The 20,479-nt window shown below is 40.3% G+C and overlaps 1 protein-coding gene across 8 annotated transcripts in view; it reads right to left on the bottom strand.

Moving 5' to 3' along the window:
- Window positions 1–20,479, bottom strand: part of NT5C2 (5'-nucleotidase, cytosolic II) — a 191,614-nt gene that overhangs the window by 64,926 nt on the left and 106,209 nt on the right. For 6 of the 8 annotated variants that reach the window (XM_066354742.1, XM_066354741.1, XM_066354745.1 and 3 more), the window contains exon 2: window positions 12,647–12,766. In XM_066354742.1, coding sequence (XP_066210839.1) covers window positions 12,647–12,747 — 101 coding nt within the window. In that variant the 5' untranslated portion in view covers window positions 12,748–12,766. Of the gene's footprint in view, window positions 1–5,426; window positions 5,551–12,646; window positions 12,767–15,014; window positions 15,067–20,479 lie in introns of those variants that run through there. The other 2 variants (XM_066354743.1, XM_066354748.1) reach the window with 2 other exon arrangements.

Below are 20,479 nucleotides of genomic sequence, written 5' to 3'. Positions count from 1 at the left end.
AAGGGGGGGAGCAGAAAGCATCAACTCCCGTTATGTGCCTTGACCAGGAAGCCAGGGTTTCGAACTGGCGACCTCAGAGTTCCAGGTCGACGCTTGATCCACTGCACCACCACAGGTCAGGCCTCAGACATATTTTTAATTAAAAATATAACGTTAAAAATATAAAACATTCTCATGTATTATCATCCATTCATTTCCTACTGCTCATGTTCATGGTTGCAGGTGGCTGGAGCCAATCACAGCTGTCCTTCGGGACAACACCAAATTTTTATTGGATAATGTGTAACGTACATGGGTCGTTGTATGGCTCTCACAGAATTACATTGTAAAATATGTGGCATTCATGGCTCTCAGTCAAACTGGCTCTCCCATGGTTCCCATCCCCTGGGCTAAGTGGATGAAGCCAGACACAAAAGATCACATATTATATGATTCCATTTATATGAAATGTCCAGAACAGACAATTCTAAAAAGGCAAAGAGTAAATTAGTGGTTGCCAGGTGCTGGGGAGAGAGGAGAATGAAGAATGAATACTAATTTGTATGTGGTTTCTTTTTGGGGTGATGAAAACATTCTGGACTTAGATATACAATTCTATCAATATACTGAAAACTACTTTATGTTAATTGTAAATTATATCTCAATAAAGCTGTTTTAAAAAAATAAAAGAGCATATGTAAAGACAAATCAATAAACAAAAGACAACCCAATTAGCAATCACTTGAATAGCAAATCACAAGAGGATATCTAAATAGTTAGATAATATATAAAGAGATATTCAACCTAATTATTCATCAGAAAAATACAAATTAAAAAATGAGAAGCCACAACATATTCACATCAGAATAACTTCTAAATTAAACATACAATTCCAAAGATATTAATATTAAAGTGCTGGTGATACTGTTCTCATACATTGTTGGTAGAACTGTAAATCAGAGCAACCACATGGAAAAATAATTTTACAGTATCTATTAAAGCCAAACATATGCTTTATGGCCCAGCAATTCTATTCGTAGGTAGAAACCAAAAGAAATTAGTGCATATATCTACCAAAAGAAATGTTCAAGAATGTTTTACCAGCTTTTCTTTTTTTACAATAAATGTGACATAATTATTTCCTTTTAATAAAATACTTCATTTGATTATCAGTTGGATACTATAATAGGTTGAATTGTGTTCCTCTAAAAAATATGTTAAAGCTCGCCCTGGCCGGTTGGCTCAGCGGTAGAGCGTCGGCCTAGCGTGCGGAGGACCCGGGTTCGATTCCCGGCCAGGGCACATAGGAGAAGCGCCCATTTGCTTCTCCACCCCTCCGCCGCGCTTTCCTCTCTGTCTCTCTCTTCCCCTCCCGCAGCCAAGGCTCCATTGGAGCAAAGATGGCCCGGGCGCTGGGCATGGCTCTGTGGCCTCTGCCTCAGGCGCTAGAGTGGCTCTGGTCGCAATATGGCGACGCCCAGGATGGGCAGAGCATCGCCCCCTGGGGGGCAGAGCACCGCCCCTGGTGGGTGTGCCGGGTGGATCCCGGTCGGGCGCATGCGGGAGTCTGTCTGACTGTCTCTCCCTGTTTCCAGCTTCAGAAAAATGAAAAAGAAAAAAAAAAAAAAAAAAATATGTTAAAGCTCTAACCTTGGGCACTTGTGAATGTGACCTTATTTAGGATAGGGTTTTGTTTTTTTGAGTAATATCATGATTTTTTTTAATTTATTGTGTTTATATAGATTCTAGTGTCCTCCCTGAATTCATCCTCCCTCCCCCGTGTTCCCCAGTACATTCCCCTCCTGTTCCCCTCCCCATAGCCCCCTCCCCCTTTTCCTTCAGGATTTGCTTTTCTGTTCTCATCCCATTCAATCAGCCTATCATCCCCTTTCCCTCTGTCCGCTTTCCTTCTGGACCCTTTGATCCCATCTCTGTCTATTCCACTCTTCAGTTCATACTGTTTGTCTGATTCCTCAGATGAGTGAGGTCATATGATATTTTTTTTCTCTGACTGGCTTATTTCACTTAACATAATAGTTTCCAGGTCCATCCATGTTGTTGCAAAAAATAATTATTTCCATCTTTTTCATGGCCCCATAGTATTCCATTGTGTATATATGTACCACTGCTTTTTTTTTTTTTTTTACAGTGGCAGAGATAGACAGGGACAGACAGACAGGAACGGAGAGAGAGATGAGAAGCATCAATCATTAGTTTTTCGTTGCGTGTTGCAACTTCTTAGTTGTTCATTGATTGCTTTCTCATATGTGCCTTGACTGTGGGCCTTCAGCAGACCAAGTAACCCCTTGCTCGAGCCAGCGACCTTGGGTCCAAGCTGGTGAGCTTTATGCTCAAACCGGAAAAGCCTGCACTCAAGCTGGCGACCTCGGGGTCTCGAACCTGGGTCCTTCCGCATCCCAGTCCGACGCTCTATCCACTGTGCCAACACCTGGTCAGGCTGTACCACTGCTTTTTAATCCACTCGTCCACTGATGGGCACTTGGGCTGTTTCCAGATCTTGGCTATTGTAAACAATACTGCCATAAACATGGGGGTGAGTTTCTTCTTTTGACTCGTTGATGTGGTGTTCTTGGGATATCTTCCCCAAAAGTGGGATAGCTGGGTCAAAAGGCAGTTTGATTTTTAATTTTTTGAGGAATCTCCATACTGTTTTCCACAGTGGCATTATTCTTATCTTTAAGTAAAGTACAGTAAATTTGAACTTTTGTGGTATACATGACTATGAATTTTAACACATATATGGATTCATTAATCACCACTCCAATTCAGAAATAAAAAACAGTTCCATCAGCCTGACCAGGCGGTGGCGCAGTAGATAAAGGCGCCTGGGATACTGAGGACCCAGGTTTGAAACCTCAAAGTTGTAAGCTTGAGCACAGGGTCACTGGCTTGAGTGTGAGATCATAGACATGACCCCATGGTCACTGGCTTGAAGCCCAAGGTCGCTGGCTTGAGCAAGGGGTCACTGGCTTGGCTGTAGCCCCCCAGTCAAGGCACATATGAGAAAGCAATCAATGAACAACTAAGGTGCTGCAACTATGAGTTGATGCTTCCCATCTCTTCCCCTTCCTGTCTCTCACTATAAGGGAAAAAAAAAACACAAAAAAACAGTTCTATCACCCCGAAAAATTTTCTCCTTACCCTCCCCCCCCTTTTTTTTTCTTACAGAGACAGGGACAGACAGACAGGAACGAAGAAAGATGAGAAGCATCAATCATTAGTTTTTTTTCGTTGCGACACCTTAGTTGTTCATTGATTGATTTCTCATATGTGCCTTGACCGTGGAGCTACAGCAGACCGAGTAACCCCTTGCTTGAGCCAGCGACCTTGGATCCAAGCTGGTGAACTTTTTGCTCAAACCAGATGAGCCCGCGTTCAAGCTGGCGACCTCGGGGTCTTGAACCTGGGTCTTCCAACATCCCAGTCCAATGCTCTATCCACTGTGCCACCGCCTAGTCAGGCCTTACCTTCCCTTTTGTAGTCACACATCCCCCTCCTCTGATAACTCCTAGGACCCACTGATTTGTCTCCATCACTATAGTTTTGTCTTTGTGAATGTCATATAAATAGAAGCATATAGCATGCAACCTTTTGAGACTGGCTTCTCTAACTCAGTACTTTTATTTTGAGAGTCATCCAAGTTGCTATGTGTATCAATAATTCCTTTTGCCTGTGTTATATTTCATTATATAGATATACTGTATCTTGTTTATGTATTCACCCTTGAAGGATATTTCAGCTGTTTCTATTTTGAGGCAATTTTAAATAGAAATACTATAAACATTATTCATGTACTTTTTCTGTGCGTGTGCTAACATCAGTTTTTATTTCTCTAGAGTAAATATCTAAGAGTAAGATTTCTGAGTCACATGGTTAAGTGTCTCTAACATTATAAGAAACTACCAAAATGTTTTGGCAGAGTGGCTATATCATTTTACCTTTCTCCAGCAAAGTTCAAGAGTTCCAGTTGCTCCACATCCTTGGTAACATTAGGTATTGCTAGTATTTTTTATTATGGCCATTGTATTAGGTATATACACCATGGTTTTAATTTGCATTTCCTAATGGCTATCGACGTTAAACGTGTTTATGCTATACCAACAAAAATTTTAATACAATTCTGATACTCTACCTCATAGTCTTCTTATTCTGACAAGATATAGATCATCTGTATATTATTTAACAAATTATTAAATAATTGCATTACTATTAATGCTCCTTGGCATTCCTAAGAACCTGTATTATCCATGTGATTTTCAATTTATAAAATGGCTATTGAAATTTTAACAATTTATATCTGAACCCATACTGAAATGACAGTTTAATTCAGCTTGAACAATAACACAACTAAAAAACTGAATGACATTCCTTTGATATCTATGTGTATGAGAGAAATAAAACTGATCAAACTGGCAGTCCCTGTATGTATAAATCTAATATCTGCTTTTAATTTGAGGTTTAAAAAAATATATTTTTTTTAATTTTAGATTTTATGTACTGATTTTAGAGAGAGGGAAGAGGGAGGGAGGGAGGGAGGGAGGGAGGGAGGGAGGGAGAGAGAGAGAGAGAGAGATAGGAGTGGGAAGCATCAACTCTTAGTTGCTTCTCATATGTGCCCTGACTGGGCAAGCCCAGGGTTTTAAACTAGTGACCCTGAGCATTCCAGGTCGATGCTCCATCCACTGCACCACCACAGGTCAGGCCATCACCATCATTTATCATTCTACTAGTGTGTTAAGCTACAGGTAGGTTCTACAAAATAATTTTTATGTAAGTACACAAATTCCTTAAACATGTACAATGCATTTATTTTTATTGGAGAAGAAACTATTGTCCAAAGACTTAAATTAAGACTGGTATGGCTTTTGAGGCCTCGATTTCAATTAAAAAATGATTTCATTTTTAATGAGGGAGGGAGGACAAGGGGAGAGTTAGGGGGAGGGGGAGGGGCACAGAGAACTAGATAGAGGGTGGCGAAGGACAATCTGACTTTGGGCGAGGGGTATGCAACATAATTTAATGACAAGGTAACCTAGACATGTTTTCTTTGAATATATGTACCCTGATTTATTAATGTCATCCCATTACCATTAATAAAAATTTATTTAAAAAAAATAAAAATAAATAAAAAAAAAGAAAGTGACATCATAAGAAATCAATAAATACCAAATGAAAACAAAAAAAAATGATTTCAGATAAATCGTATATAAATATTCTTTAAATATAAAATAATTGCAATTTCTTTTAAAATAAGGCAAAAAAACCTAGTAAATCAAAAATTCACAAGCCCAATTACTATCATATTTCAGTTCAATATGATAAAAACCACTGCTGAATTCATAAGCTGATTTCATAAAAGCCAACTCCCTTATAAAAATTCTTCTGTACTATAATCATTAAAACTTTAAAAGGGTAAAATCAAGTACCTGACTTCAGCATCCTGGGCACAGTCAACATGGAAAGCAGATGAAAAATGTGATTGTTCCATTCTTGAATCTGGTAGATATAAATTCTGATCTGTACTGATCACTATTAGAATCTAAGTGTTAAACCAGGAACTGTTTAAGAGGTAACTGCCCAACCTGCCCTCTTCAAGCACTATAACATTTGAGCAGCTCAGACTACCTTCTGACCATATAGCAAAACATATTTCAATGAAGGGTTTGGTCTGATGATAAATTACATCAGCCTAGAAGACTCAACAGCCACAATAAGGAAATGGCAGAACAACAGTCATACTTTGAAGGCTAGTTTCTTAATAATGACACATAAGCATCATTTCCATACTGAAATTTAGAAAACTAATATTAAGTAAAAAAAAAAGCTGGAAGTTAGGTGTTTCTTTACTTAATTAAAAATATTTAGCTTGTCCTAAAAGTGAATTCTAAGGCATCACAATGTGGTTTATGATAAATGATCACAATAACCTGCTTAAATTAGGCAATGATAAATTAATACCTCCAATAAGAATCTTTAATAAAAAGCCCTGGAAACAGAATACTCTACAAATTAACTTAACTATAAAATTAAAATAAATGTCTTCTAAATGATTTTTTCTTTTTTCTTTTTTTTAAATGAGAGGAGGGGAGATAGAGAGACAGACTCCCACATGCACTCCAACCGGGATCCACCCAGTAACTCCCATCTGGGGCTGATGCTCAAAATAACTGAGCTATCCTCAGAACCCCCCGGGGCCACACTCAAACCAATGGAGTCACTGGCTTCAAGAGAGGAAGAGAGAGAGAAGGGTTAGAGCAGCGGTCGTGACCCACAGGTTTTTGAGAACCACTGGGTTAGAGGTAGAACAGAAGCAGATGGTTGCTTCTCATGTGTGCCCTAACCAAGATTAAACCGGGGACATCGCATGCTGGGCCAACGCTCTATCAACTGAGCCAACTGGCCAGTTCTTTTTCTTTTTAATAATTACTTTTGTTTTCTAGTGTCATTCCTCTTTCTTTTTTTAAAGATTCTGTTTATTGATTTTACAGAGAGAAGGGGGGGAGGAACCAAAAGTATCAACTCATAGTTGCTTCACTTTAGTTGTTCACCGATTGCTTGTTGTATGTGCCTTGACCAGGCAAGTCCAGGGTTTTTTTTTGTATTTTTCTGAAGCTGGAAACGGGGAGGCAGTCAGACAGACTCCCACATGCGCCCAACCGGGATTCACCCAGCACGCCCACCAGGGGGCGATGCTCTGCCCATCTGGGGCGTCGCTCTGTCACGACCAGAGCCACTCTAGCGCCTGGGGCAGAGGCCAAGGAGCCATCCCAGTGCCCAGGCCATCTTTTGCTCCAGTGGAGCCTCGGCTGCGGGAAGGGAAGAGAGAGACAGAGATGAAGGAGAGGGGGAGGAGTGGAGAAGCAGATGGGCGCCTCTCCTGTGTGCCCTGGCAGGGAATCAAACCCGGGACTTCCGCACGCCAGGCCGACACTCTACCACTGAGCCAACCGGCCAGGGCCCAGGGTTTTGAACCAATGACTTCAGCATTCCTGGCTGACCCTCTATCCTGTACCACTACAGGCCAGCTAAGTGATAAATGATTTCTATATAATTTCTTTAAATTGATCGATGATTTTAGGGGCGAGAGGAAGGGAGGGACAAAGAAAGGGAGGAAGGAAGGGAAGGAGAGGGAGGGAGAGGGAGGGAGATGAAGGGAGATGGAGGGAGAGAGAGAGAGGGAGAGATAGATAAGGGAAGCATTCATTTGTTGTTCCACTTAGTAGTGCATTCATTGGCTGCTTCCCGTATGTGCTCTGACTGGGGATCAAACACGCAACCTTGGCATTTCCGGACGATACTCTTAACTGACTGAGCTAAGCAGCCAGGGCTAAAAATTTTAATTAACAAAAGCAAATACCTACAAGAATTCAAAGACCAAATTTTTTTATATTAAAAGGAAATTTTTTCAGTATTTCACAATGAATGAAACTTGAGAACAGTATGCTCAGTGAAATTAGTCACAGGAAGACAAATACCTTATGATTCCACTTATATGAGGTACTCAGAAGAGTTAAAATCATAAAAACAAAGTGTAATGGTGGTTGTTTACCAGAAGCTGGAGGGAGAAGAAAATGGGATTATTGTTTATTAGGTACAGAGTTCTAAATTTACAATATGAAAAAAGTTAGAGATGGATGGTGGTGATTGTTGCACAATGTGAATGGATTTAATACAACTGAACCCTTAAAAAATGATGCAGATGGTAAATTTTTATTGTGTATACTTTACTACAATAAAAAAAAAAGTTTTAAATGATCTAAAAATTCAAAGCCATGAAGATGCTTTTCCTACTTCTATTATTTCAGATTGTACTAACTATGTGAAGAATGTTACCTGTTGAGCCTGTCTAAAATCTTCCAGGAAATATCATTCCAAATGAGTCAGAAGTATACTCAGGCTATGACATATTAAATACAATTAGGACACAATGTTTACCAGATGACCTCTCTTCATCGCATAATTCTAACCCTTGTTTCCACTAATATATGTTACATCATAACCAAGTATAAACTTTATAACAAAAAGACAAGCAAATAATTGAACAGAGTATTAAACACCTCTCTTCATAGAAACCTCTCCCAAATACATGTTATGTGTTTTATTTATGTAGATACACAGAAACACTCTGTTTTACACTTTAATTCCCATGAATATCTAGCAATATGTCTCTCACACATTGCATTCGTTTGTATCACTGATTTGAGTCTTCATACCTTGATGAGAATCTGAAATGTTTTTATTTTTTCAGGGTATAAGGAATAACAGCAGCCTAAACCTCTAGAAATGCTATATAGTCAGCAGATGTTCCTGCATGAAAGAATTAGATCAATTTGTTATGAAATACCTGTTTCCTTTGAACAGACACACACCCAAAAATTGTCATGAGGTCTGAAATCATGATATGCTGGGCCAATGACTGGAAGTTTAGTTTGTTCAGTAAAAGCAGCCTATTTCCATTTGTACATAGATCAGTTGATTAAAGATCCTAACATGCGGTTAGTTGTCAATCATAAGCTCTCAAGTAAACAATTATTAATTTCCAATTATTAAGTTCCAAGCAACATTTTTTTTAGTAAAGTAATTCTGATTTTTTATTTTATTTTATTTATTCACTAGAGAGAGGGAGAAGAGGAAGGAGCAGGAAGCATCAACTCCCCATATGTGCCTTGACCAGGCAAGCCCAGGGTTTTGAACCAGCAACCTCAGTGTTTCCAGGTTGACGCTTTATCCACTAAACCACCACAGGTCAGGCAACTTTTTTTTTTTAAATACAGTTTATTACTAATTTCAAATACATCGTTTTTTTGTGTTTTTTTTAATTTTCTTTTGTGTGTGTGTGTGTGACAGAGAGAGACAAAGAGAGGGACGGACAGACAGACAGGAAGGGAGAGAGATGAGAAGCATCAACCCTTCCTTGCGGCACCTTAGTTTCTCATCAATTGCTTTCTCATATGTGCCTTGACCAGGGGACTACAGTAGACTGAGTGACCCCTTGCTCCAGCCAGCGAACCTGGGCTCAAGCTGGTGAGCCCTGCTCAAAACAGTTAAGCCACTGGCGGCCTCAGGGTTTCAAACTTGGGTCCTCTGTGTCCTAGCCCAACACTCCATCCACTGCGCCACTGCCTGGACAGGCGCAACGAACATTTATTGAACACTGATTTTAAAGTTGGAAGAAGCCTTAGAGATCTTCCTATTTAAGTGCATCTGTTTACAGAGAAAGAAACCATCACCCAGAGAAGCAAACTGGCCTCCCCAGAATCACAATAGCACAAAACCTAAACCCAGCTCTCCTGATTCCAACTGTCTACTTCTTATTCACTGCTTAGAATTAATTTCAGAGACAGCATTATAATCTTGTATTTTGTCATCTTCACTAATGTGCCTATGTCCACTATATCATAAATATACTCTATCTGACTCTTAAAGATTTATATTTTCTAAGTAGATAAAACCAGTCATGTGCAGCCTGACTGGTGGTAGCACAGAGGATAGAGCACTGACCCAGTACGTGGAGGTCTCAGTTCAAAACTCTAAGGCTGCTGGCAAAAGCTTGGGCTCATCGGCTTAAGTGTGGGCTCACTAGCTTAAGTGCAGGGTCACTGGCTTGAGCACGGGCTTGTGAGCTTGAGCAGGGGATCACTGGCTTGAGTCCAAAGGTCACTGGCACATATGAGAAGCAATCAATAAACAACTTAAGGAAAAATGCAACTATAAGTTGATGCTTCTGATCTCTCTCCTCCCCCCTTCTATCTCTCTCTAAAAAACAAAAAACTATTTTCAGTTGTGTGCACTTCCTGAAGATCTTAATTATTAAAATTTTGCATAAAAACTCAATCTAAATTAAACTTTTTGGTTCCTTAAAGCACCACTAGTATAAATATGGCTTATTTTTCTTTCTCTGGTAGATTTGCATCAAGTGATCAAAACAGAAAACTTGAGGCCATAAAACAAGGTAAGTGGGTATACTGCCTACAGTGGGATAGACGGAAAAACATAAAACCCCTCTGATCAAACCTGTCACGATAGAGATTTGTTGTCAGCCTACATGTCACATTCTTGAGCTCCAGGAGTATGTGAAATGTAAATATCCTTTGGATGAAGCTGATGAAAAAGGATGGCTTCCACTGCACGAAGTTGTTGTTCAACCCATCCAGCAAATACTTGAAATTTTTTTTAATGGTGAGAAAACATAAAACCCCTTTGACCAAATCGAATCAAGAATGTAGGAATTATAAGCGTTCCAAATGAACATAGCAAGCAAAAAGAAAAAGCGTAAGATTTGGAATTTGGAAAAGGCAGTACACGTTTTAAACTCAGAGTATAAAATTAGCACATTTTGGGAGGTTCAGAGTTCACTTTTTGCATCCTTCCATGAATGTGACACGGGTTGGCAATTGGCAAAAAGGTTATCAAGAAAAGTGATAAAGGCCTTGGCCAGTTGGCTCAGTGGTAGAGCATCAGCCAGGAGTATGGAAGTCCCAAGTTCAATTCCTGGTCAGGGCACAGAGGAGAAGCACCCATTTGCTTCTCCACCCTTCCCCCTCTCCTTTCTCTCTATCTCTCTTTCCCTCCCACAGCCAGGGTTCTAATGAAGCAAAGTTGGCCCAGGAGCTGAGGATGGCTCCATGGCCTCCCTCCGCCTCAGGCGCTAGAATGGCTCTGGCTGCAACAAGCGCAACATCCCAGATGGGCAGGGCATCACCCCCTCGTGGGCTTGCCCGGTGGATCCCAGTTGGGCACATGTGGGAATCTGTCTCTATGCCTCCCGCTTCTCACTTCAGAAAAATAAGAAAAGTGATAAAAGTTTATATATATGAATTAATTTAAATATAAAAGCTTTTTGCTTTTGAAAGTTGGCTTTTAATTTTTCATCGTGAACTGTCTCGATGTAACAGTTTTCAAAAGATTATTGTATAAGTAGTACAATATTTGTTCTTACATTATTTTTATAATGTAAACATTAATATTATAGTAAATAAAATTTTTAAAAAGCTGCATAGTAAGTGACCTACCATCAGGCAAATGTCATCAGCCTACTTTAAAAACCAACTGCTCATACAGTAATTAACTTTCAAATTATTCAATATCAAATAACTATTCTCTTCAAAATGTTAATTCTTCTGAAATACTATGTTACCTAATTCTGACCAGCTTTATACAAAGAGAATTAGATTTTTTTGTCATAATTCATTTTCTTTATTCATTTTTAAATTTTATTCAGAAAATTAACTTTAGCATGGTGACACTGATTAATAAGAGTACACAGGTTTCAGGTAAACATTTCTACAGCATTTGAACTGTTGATTATGTTGTATACCTATCTCCCAAAGTCAAATCATTTTCCTTCACTTTATATTTTTACCCTCTTTACACCCTTCCCCCCACTTCCACCCCTTATCCCCTTGCCCTGTCAGAATTAGTTTAAGTTATTTCTATACACTACTTCAGACATCTTTCCAACAAGACTTTAAAAGCAGTACTTCCTCTTTCCTCTGGCCCCAAAAGAGAGAAGTAATTATGAGTTGTTGTAGACTTCCTAGAGATCCCATGCAACTTTTTGGCACTACCAATACACCAGGTATTTCTACTTATTTCTGGTTTTTCTTAAAATGGGAAGTAGAGATAGTTGTAATGGTCCCAGATCTTTGCATCCTATAAATTCACAAAACGTATGAACTTCAATTTCTGTATAAAATGCTTCCTAAATGCAGTACCTACTTCCAAGTATCTTAGCTACTTACTTAAGATTTAGGTAGAAGTAATCTTTAATTGAATCTATTAAAAGTGGTAAATAAATAAAAAATACATTTAAAACATTTAAAGGGAAAAAAATTTGGAGAAAATTTTAAAGTCTTAAATCAATATAACAGAATGTTGCTAACACCCAGAGTTACCTACATTCAATTTAATACACAGTAGCCAGAAGATACAATTTAAAAAATCTATTTAAAAATTATAGTCAGTTTGTGGTAATTGTCAAAAATTTCATTTTTATTAAGGTGCAATTTTCTAGAAGCTGAAAACTTTCTCCTATTAAGGACTTTTTTTTTTTTTAATTCTTTTTCCTGCATCCTTCCGAAGCTGGAAACAGGGAGGCAGCCAGACAGACTCCTGCATGCGCCTGACCAGGATCCACCTGGCACGCCCACCAGGGGGCGTCGCTCCGCCTCGACCAGAGCCACTCCAGCGCCCGAGGCAGTGGCCACGGAGCCATCCCCAGCGCCCGGGCCATCATTGCTCCAATGGAGCCTCGGCTGCGGGAGGGGAAGAGAGAGACAGAGAGGAAGGAGAGGGGGAGGGGTGGAGAATCAGATGGCCGCTATTCCTGTGTGCCCTGGCCGGGAAGCGAACCCGGACCCCTGCACGCCAGGCCGACGCTCCACCACTGAGCCAACCGGCCAGGGCCTCCTATTAAGGACTTTTATTAATAAGCAGTAGTGAGAAACTTTAAAAGAAAGACAGCAGCAGTATGGTGCACTAGTGATTTAAAGTCTAGACTTTGGGCTAGATTTGAACTATTAACCCTCTATATAATCTAAGATAAATTACCTGACTTCCCTGTACATTAATTTCATCATCTATAAAATGAAGATAACATGTGCCCACTTTATAGTTGTTTTAAGCATTAAATACACAAAATACTCACCGATGATAGGCTTCTCGCCGATACTTTTTCAGGGCATGTTTATCCATGTTAGCAGGCAGATCTGCTGCATTCTGTAACCGATCACTCCAGGAGGTTGTCATTTTAACTGTATGCAGAATTCTAGAAAAGAAAATCAGTATTGTAATTTAGGGGCTTAATATCGGGTTGTAGGCTGATATTAATTTTTCCACTAATTTGAAAGAGGAAGGAAAGGTGATTGGGGAGAGGGAGGGAGAATCATTAACTCCTTGTTTTACTTAGTGGTGCACTAGGTGATTGCTTCTTGTATGTGTCCTGACCAGGGATTAAACCTGCAACTTTGGCTTGCCAGGACACTTCATCCATTGAGCAACCTGGCCAGGGCAATACCTGACTTTTTTAAAAATTAGAAAAACTTGGCCCTGGCCGGTTGGCTCAGCAGTAGAGCATCAGCCCAGAATGGGTTTGATTCCCAGTCAGGGCACACAGGAGAAGCGCCCATCTGCTTCTCCACCCCTCCCCCTCTTGCTTCTCTCTCTCTTCTCTTCCTCTCCTGCAGCCATGGCTCAATTGGAGTGAGCTGGCCCCAGGCACTCAGGATGGCTCCATGACCTCCGAAGTGCTAAGAGCTTGATTGCTGAGCAACAGAGCCACACCCTAGATCAGTGATTTTCAACCTTTTTTTTTCCATGGCACAAACACACACTAATTACTAAGGTCAGTGCCCCTGACTAAATATAACCATTTTCATCTCATGGCACAAATAAATTAGTTACTAAGGGAGAAGAGGTCAGGGCCCCTTTTTCTTTAGTAATTAGTTTATGAGGTTGAAAATCCCTGTTCTAGATGACCAGAGTATCACCCCCTAACGGGCTTGCCAAGTGGATCCTAGTCAGGGCTCATGCAATCATCTGTCTCAGCCTCCCCTCCTCTCACTGAATTAAAAAAAAAAATCAGAAAAACTCTAACTTGCAACTGCCTGGTACAATTACCGTATTTCCCCACGTAAAAGACGCACCCTTTTTTGAAAAATCTGGGGCCTAAAAATTGGGTGTGTCTTATACAGTGTCGTGGCATTTCAAATGCCATAAATCAGTGGTAGTCAACCTGGTCCCTACTGCCCACTAGTGGGCCTTCCAGCTTTCATGGTGGGCGGTAGCAGAGCAACCAAGTATAAATAAAAAGATAGATTTAACTATAGCAAGTTGTTGTATATAGGATTTATTCTGCCAAACTTAGCGAAAATCTGACATAAAGTACTTGGTAATTATTATTATATGCTTTAACTTGCTATAACTCTGCTTTATAAATTTTATAAAGTAAGGTTACTTCCCTACTTTATAAGTCACCATTACTATGGAAACGGTGGGCAGTTAGAAAATTTTACTACTAACAGAGATACAAAAGTGGGCAGTAGGTATAAAAAGGTTGACTACCCCTGCCATAGATGGAACTGAGAACAAGGCAATATATAAAGACAGTGATTGATCATCAGACACAGATAAGAACAAACTAATGGATGGGAGTTTTTGTTTGTTTGTTTGTTTTGTTTATTTTCTGAAGTAAGAAGAGGGGAGGCAGAGAGACAGACTGCCACATGAGCCCAACTGACCAGGATCCACCTGGCATGCCCACCAGGAGGCGATGCTCTGCCCATCTGTGGCATTGCTCTGTTGCAACTACAGCGACCTTAGCACCTGAGGTGGAGGCCATGAAGCCATCCTCAGCGCCCAGGTCAACTTTGCTCCAATGGAGCCTTGGCTGTGGGAGGATTAGAGAGAGATAGAGAGAAAGGAGAGGGGGAAGGGTGGAGAAGCAGTGGGCTCTTCTTCTGTGTGCCCTGAGTGGGAATTGAACCCAGGACTTCCACACACCAGGCTGACACTCTACTGCTGAGCTAGCCAGCCAGGGCTTGGATGGGAGCTTTGACAGTGATAAGGAGTTGTATGAATTTTATGATGAATAAAACTTGAGTTCAATAACTTTATGTAATAAATTTTTTTCAAATTTCAGGCCCCAAAATTAAGGTGCATCTTATACTTGGGAGCATCTTGTACATAGGAGCATCTTATACATGGTGAAATATGGTATCTATTTAAATATACTGAATATAGTAAACATACTAAAAACTATATTGATACTTCTAAAATATGCAAATTTTGAAAAATGTTTCATATAATAAATAATTTATATTCAGAAAGATCATACACACACACACACACAATTTTTTTTGTATCTCAAGTGATATTTTGCCAAAAAAGACATAAACACTTTTTTTAAGTGAAATGAGGGGAGCTGGTGAAACAGACACTTGCATTGGCCCCAGCGGGGAACCTCCTAGCAACCCATCTTGGGTAGATGATCAAATCAACCAAACTATTTTTAGTACCTGAGGCTGACACTCAAATCAATGAGCTATTCTCAGCCTATGCTCCAGGCAATCAAGCCACTGGCTGTGGAGAGAGGGGAAGAGAGAGGAGGAGAGAAGCAGATGGTCACTTCTCTTGTATGCCTTGATCAGGAATCAAACCCAGGATGTCCATATGGCGGGTGGACACTCTATCCACTGAGCCAACAGGCCAGGGCAGATATATACATTTTTTTAAATTATTTTTAATTTTATTCATTTTTTAGAGAGGAGAGAGAGATGGGGGTAAAGGGGGGAGGAGCAGGAAGCATCAACTCCCATATATGCCTTGACCGGGCAGGCCCAGGGTTTTGAACCGGCAACCTCAGCATTCCAGGTCGACGCTTTATCCACTGCGCCACCACAGGTCAGGCGATATATACATTTTTAATAAACACATATAAGATGTGTAACATCATTAGCCACTAGTCATTTACAAATCAAAATCAGAATGAAATACCACTTCAAATGATATTTTTATTGAATAATTACAATAACAATGACAAAAACAAGTACTGATAAAGATTTGAATAAATTGGAACCATCATCTTGTGCTGGTGGGAATGTAAAATGAACAGCTGGTTTGGAAGTTTGGCAGTTCCTCAAAATGTTAAGCATAGAGTTACCATATGCCTCAATAATTCTACATATAGGTATGTGCCCATGTGAAATGAAAACGTATGTCCAAACAAAAGCATCAAAGTAAATGTTCATACCAGTATTATTCATCCATAGTCCACAAACTGAAACAACACAAATGTCTATTACATGGAAAATGAATTTTTAAAATGCATCATATTCCTATAATGGAATGCTATTCAATAATTTTTTTAAATGATGTATTGAAAATATAAAGCAACATATCTAAAATCTGGAAACATTATGCTAAGTGAAAGAAACTAGTCACAAAAAGACATTATATTATATGATTCCACTTACATGAAATGTCAAGAATGTACAAATCTCTAAAGATAGAAAGTAGGTATTTTCTTATTGCTGGGTGTTGGAATAAACGGGGAGAAACTGCTAATGGGTATGGGCTTTCTTTAGGAGATGATAAAAATATCCTAAAGTTAGATTGTGATGACTCTGCAATGCTGTACATATATATAAACTCACTGAACTGTGTATTTTTAATGATGTATTCTATGTAAGTATGTAAGTTATATATTTAAATAATGCTGTTAACAGGAAGATCATATATATCACTTTAACATAATAAAGCATAAATAACTTTAAACCTAACCTTAAATTCTAGAGAAGAGATTGAGACCATGGGTTTATGGAAACATAATTTTCAGTTAATGTTTCAAAATGTGTAAACAATTTTTAAATTCTGATCAACATACTATGACACTAAGATCAAGCAATGGTGGCACAAAAGTAATGAATGTTTGATTTCTAACTTTATCACATTTATATTTTTATATAAAAGTTATTTTTCAGTTAGTATAAAAGACTATGTACTAAAACAGTAGTTCTCAACCTGTGGGTCGCGACCACAGGTTGAGAACCGCTGTACTAGAAGAAATAAACTAAAACATTTCATCTCAGAGTCAACATCTAAAATGAGGTGAGTAGCTAAGTATCTACCTTAATATTTTAACATTATTGTAGATTTTATTTGTTTTTAAGGGTTTCATCTGTAAATAGTTGTGGGGGTTTTTTGCTTTGTTTTCTTTGTTACAGAGACAGAGAGAGGGACAGATAGAGACAAACAGGAAGGGAGAGAGATAAGAAGCATCAATTCTTTGTTGCAGCTCCTTAGTTGTTCATTGATTGCTTTTCAATATGTACCTTGACTGGGGGCTACGGCAGAGCAAGTGAACCCTTGTTCAAGCCAGTGACCTTATGCTCAAGCCAACGACCTTGGGCTTCAAGCCAGCAACCTTTGGGCTCCAGCCAGCAACCATGGGGTCATGTCGATGATCCCACGCTCAAGCCAGTGACCCTGTGCTCAAGCTGGTGAGCCCATGCTCAAGCCAGATGAGCCCACACTCAAGTTGGTGACCTCAGGGTTTCCAAGCTGGGTCCTCCACATCCCAGTCCAATGTTCTATCCACTGAACCACAATGCCTGGTCAGGCTATAAATAGTTTTAAATAAGTAGGAAATTTAATAACATTTTATTAAAATACCAGTTTGTCAAATACTGCTGATATCTCCAACAATATAAAGTAAAAACGTTTACCCATTAAGAAGTTTCTCCCTTTACCTCTTAATTCCCATCTCCTGGCAACCGCAGATCTAGATTCTGCCTCTATGGATTTATCCAGTCTGGAAATTTCATATAAATAGAATCATATAACATGTAACCTTTTGCATCCTGCCACTTTCTCTTAGCATAGTATTTTCAAGTTTCATCCATGTTGTACTCTTCTCAGACACTTAATCCTTTTTATGGCAGACTAATACATATTCCTCTATATGTATATACTTCAATTTGTTTATCTATACTTCTGCTAATGAACATTTAGACCAGGGGTCAGGAACTTATGGCTCACGAGCCAGATGTGGCTCACAGACAAATCTTTAATAAAAAAAAGAATGTTAAAAATATAAAACATTCTCATGTATTACAATCCATTTGTTTCCTACTGCTCATGTTCATGGTTGCAGGTGGCTGGAGCCAATCACAGCTGCCCTCCAGGACACCACGAAATTTTTATTGGATTATGCATAACGTACATGGGGAGGCAGTCAGACAGACTCCTGCATGCGTCCGACCAGGATCCACCCGGCATGCCCACCAGGGGGCGATGCTCTGCCCATCTGGGGTGTTGCTCTGGGTTGCAACCAGAGCCATTCTAGCACCTGAGGCAGAGGCCACAGAGCCATCCTCAGTATCCGGGCCAACTTTGCTCCAATGGAGCCTTGGCTGCAGGAGGGGAAGAGAGAGACAGAGAGGAAGGAGAAGGGGAGGGGTGGAGAAGCAGATGGGAGCTTCTCCTGTGTGCCCTGGCCCGGAATCGAACCCGGGACTCCTGCACACCAGGCCGACGCTCTACCACTGAGCCAACAGCCATGGCCCTCCTTTTAATCAAGTAGTCAGCTAGCTAATTGCAGAAACCTTTTGATGAAGAAGATGGCTAAAAGAAAATAAGATGAAGAATATCGTACTTTTCAGCAGGAATGGACAGAGGAATTCACCTTTGTGGGGAGAACAGGTTCTGCCGTGTCTAATATGCAATGATAAAATTGCATTGATGAAACGGTCAAATATAAAGTGGCACTTTGACACACGCCATACTACATTTGCATCGAAATATTCTGCTGCAGGGGACAGCAGGAAGAAAGCATGTCAAGAGCTACTGTGCAGAGTGCAAGCTAGTCAGCAGCAACTCTATGTTTGGACCCAACAAGGTGACTGGAATTCGGCTAGCTTTGCTGGTGCTTTAGCTATTGTGAGAAACAGAAAGCCATTCACAGATGGGGAGTATGCCAAAACATTCATGCTTGATGTTGCCAATGAACTTTTTGACAACTTTTCAGATAAAGACAAGATAACCAAATGAATAAAAGACATGCTTCTGATGCCAAGAACTGTTCACAATCGTACCATCATGATGGCAAATCAAATTGAGACAACACAAGTGAAGGACATAAATGCAGCACCATTCTTTTCTCTCGCTTTGGATGAGTCAACAGATGTAAGCAATTTATCCCAGTTCAGCGTGATTGCAAGGTATGCTGTCGGTGACACACTACATGAGGAAAGTCTTGCTGTTTTGCCTATGAAAGAGACAACAAGGGGGAGGATTTATTCAAGTCTTTCACTGAGTTCGCAGAAGAAAAAATCTACTGATGGATAAACTTATTTCAGTGTGTGTACTGATGGTGCTCCGTGCGTGGTGGGGAAAAACAGAGGATTCATAGCAATTCTTCGTGAACATGAAGAAAGCCATCCTAAGTTTTCACTGCATCCTACATCAGGAGGTGCTTTGTGCTCAGATGTGTGGCGAGCAGCTTGGTGAAGTGATGTCGCTGGTCATTTGGGTGGTCTTTATTGTTGTTCGAGTTTGAAATGATCGCCAGTTTAAAACACTGCTGGATGAAGTTGGGAATAATTATCCTGGTCTGCTTCTGCACAGCAATGTGTGTTGGTTGTCAAGAGAGAAGGTGCTCAGCCATTTCGCAGCTTGTCTGAGTGAAATCTGGACTTTTCTTGAAATTAAAAATGTCAAGCATCCTGAGTTAGCTAACACTGAGTGGCTCCTTAAGTTCTACTATCTTGTGGACATGACTGAACATCTGAACCAGCTCAATGTGAAAATGCAAGGCGTTGGAAATACAGTCTTATCCCTTCAACAAGCAGTGTTTGCATTTGAAAACAAATGGAACTCTTCATTGCTGACATTGAAACAGGTCGTTTACTACACTTTGAAAAACTGGGAGAGTTTAAAGATGCATGCACAGCAAGTGACCTGCTCAACATCTTGATCTCCAACAGCTTCTGGGCTTCACATCTAATCTCCTGCAGTCATTCAAAGCGTGCTTTGGGGAATTTTGTGAGCGCACTCATCTTTTTAAGTTCATCACCCAGCCACACAAGTGTGCAGTGGACAGTGCCGACCTGAGTTACATCCCCGGTGTCTCTGTCAGAGATTTTCAGCTACAAGCTGCTGACCTGAAGGCCTCAGACATGTGGGTGAATAAGTTCAAGTCACTAAATGAAGATTTGGAAAGACTTGCACGACAGCAAGCAGAGTTAGCGAGCAAACACAAGTGGGGAGAAATGAAAAAACTTCAACCTGTGGACTAGTTGATTGTCAAAACTTGGAACGCGCTTCCCGTCACATACCACACACTGCAGTGTGTGAATATTGCTGTACTGACAATGTTTGGCTCTACGTATGCATGTGAGCAGTCTTTCTCACATCTAAAGTATGTTAAGACCAACCTACGATCACGTTTAACGGATGGAAGTCTCAACGCCTGCATCAAGTATATATCAACCAGACTACAAAGCCATCAGCAAAACCATGCAGCACCAGAAGTCGCATTAATGGTAAGAAGAACTTTATTCATCATTGGTTAGCAACAGTATAACAACGTTATTAAAAAGAATTCAGAGACTTAATGTACTTTAAAAGTGTTGGTCTTACATAAAATGCACACATTTACTTGTATTTAGTGTTAAACATATTGTATGGCTCTCACGGAATTACATTTTTTTTGTTTGTTTGTTTGTTTCTTTTTTAAGCTGGAAACGGGGAGAGACAGTCAGACAGACTCCCGCATGCGCCCGACCGGGATCCACCCGGCACGCCCACCAGGGGCTACGCTCTGCCCACCAGGGGGTGACGCTCTGCCCCTCCAGGGCGTCGCTGTGCCCCCACCAGAGCCACTCTAGCGCCTGGGGCAGAGGCCAAAGAGCCATCCCCAGGGCCCGGCCATCTTTGCTCCAATGGAGCCTTGGCTGCGGGAGGGGAAGAGAGAGACAGAGAG

Source organism: Saccopteryx leptura, chromosome 13 (assembly GCF_036850995.1).
Source record: "Saccopteryx leptura isolate mSacLep1 chromosome 13, mSacLep1_pri_phased_curated, whole genome shotgun sequence".
NCBI lineage: Eukaryota > Metazoa > Chordata > Mammalia > Chiroptera > Emballonuridae > Saccopteryx > Saccopteryx leptura.
This window is presented reverse-complemented; position numbering and strand designations above follow the sequence as displayed.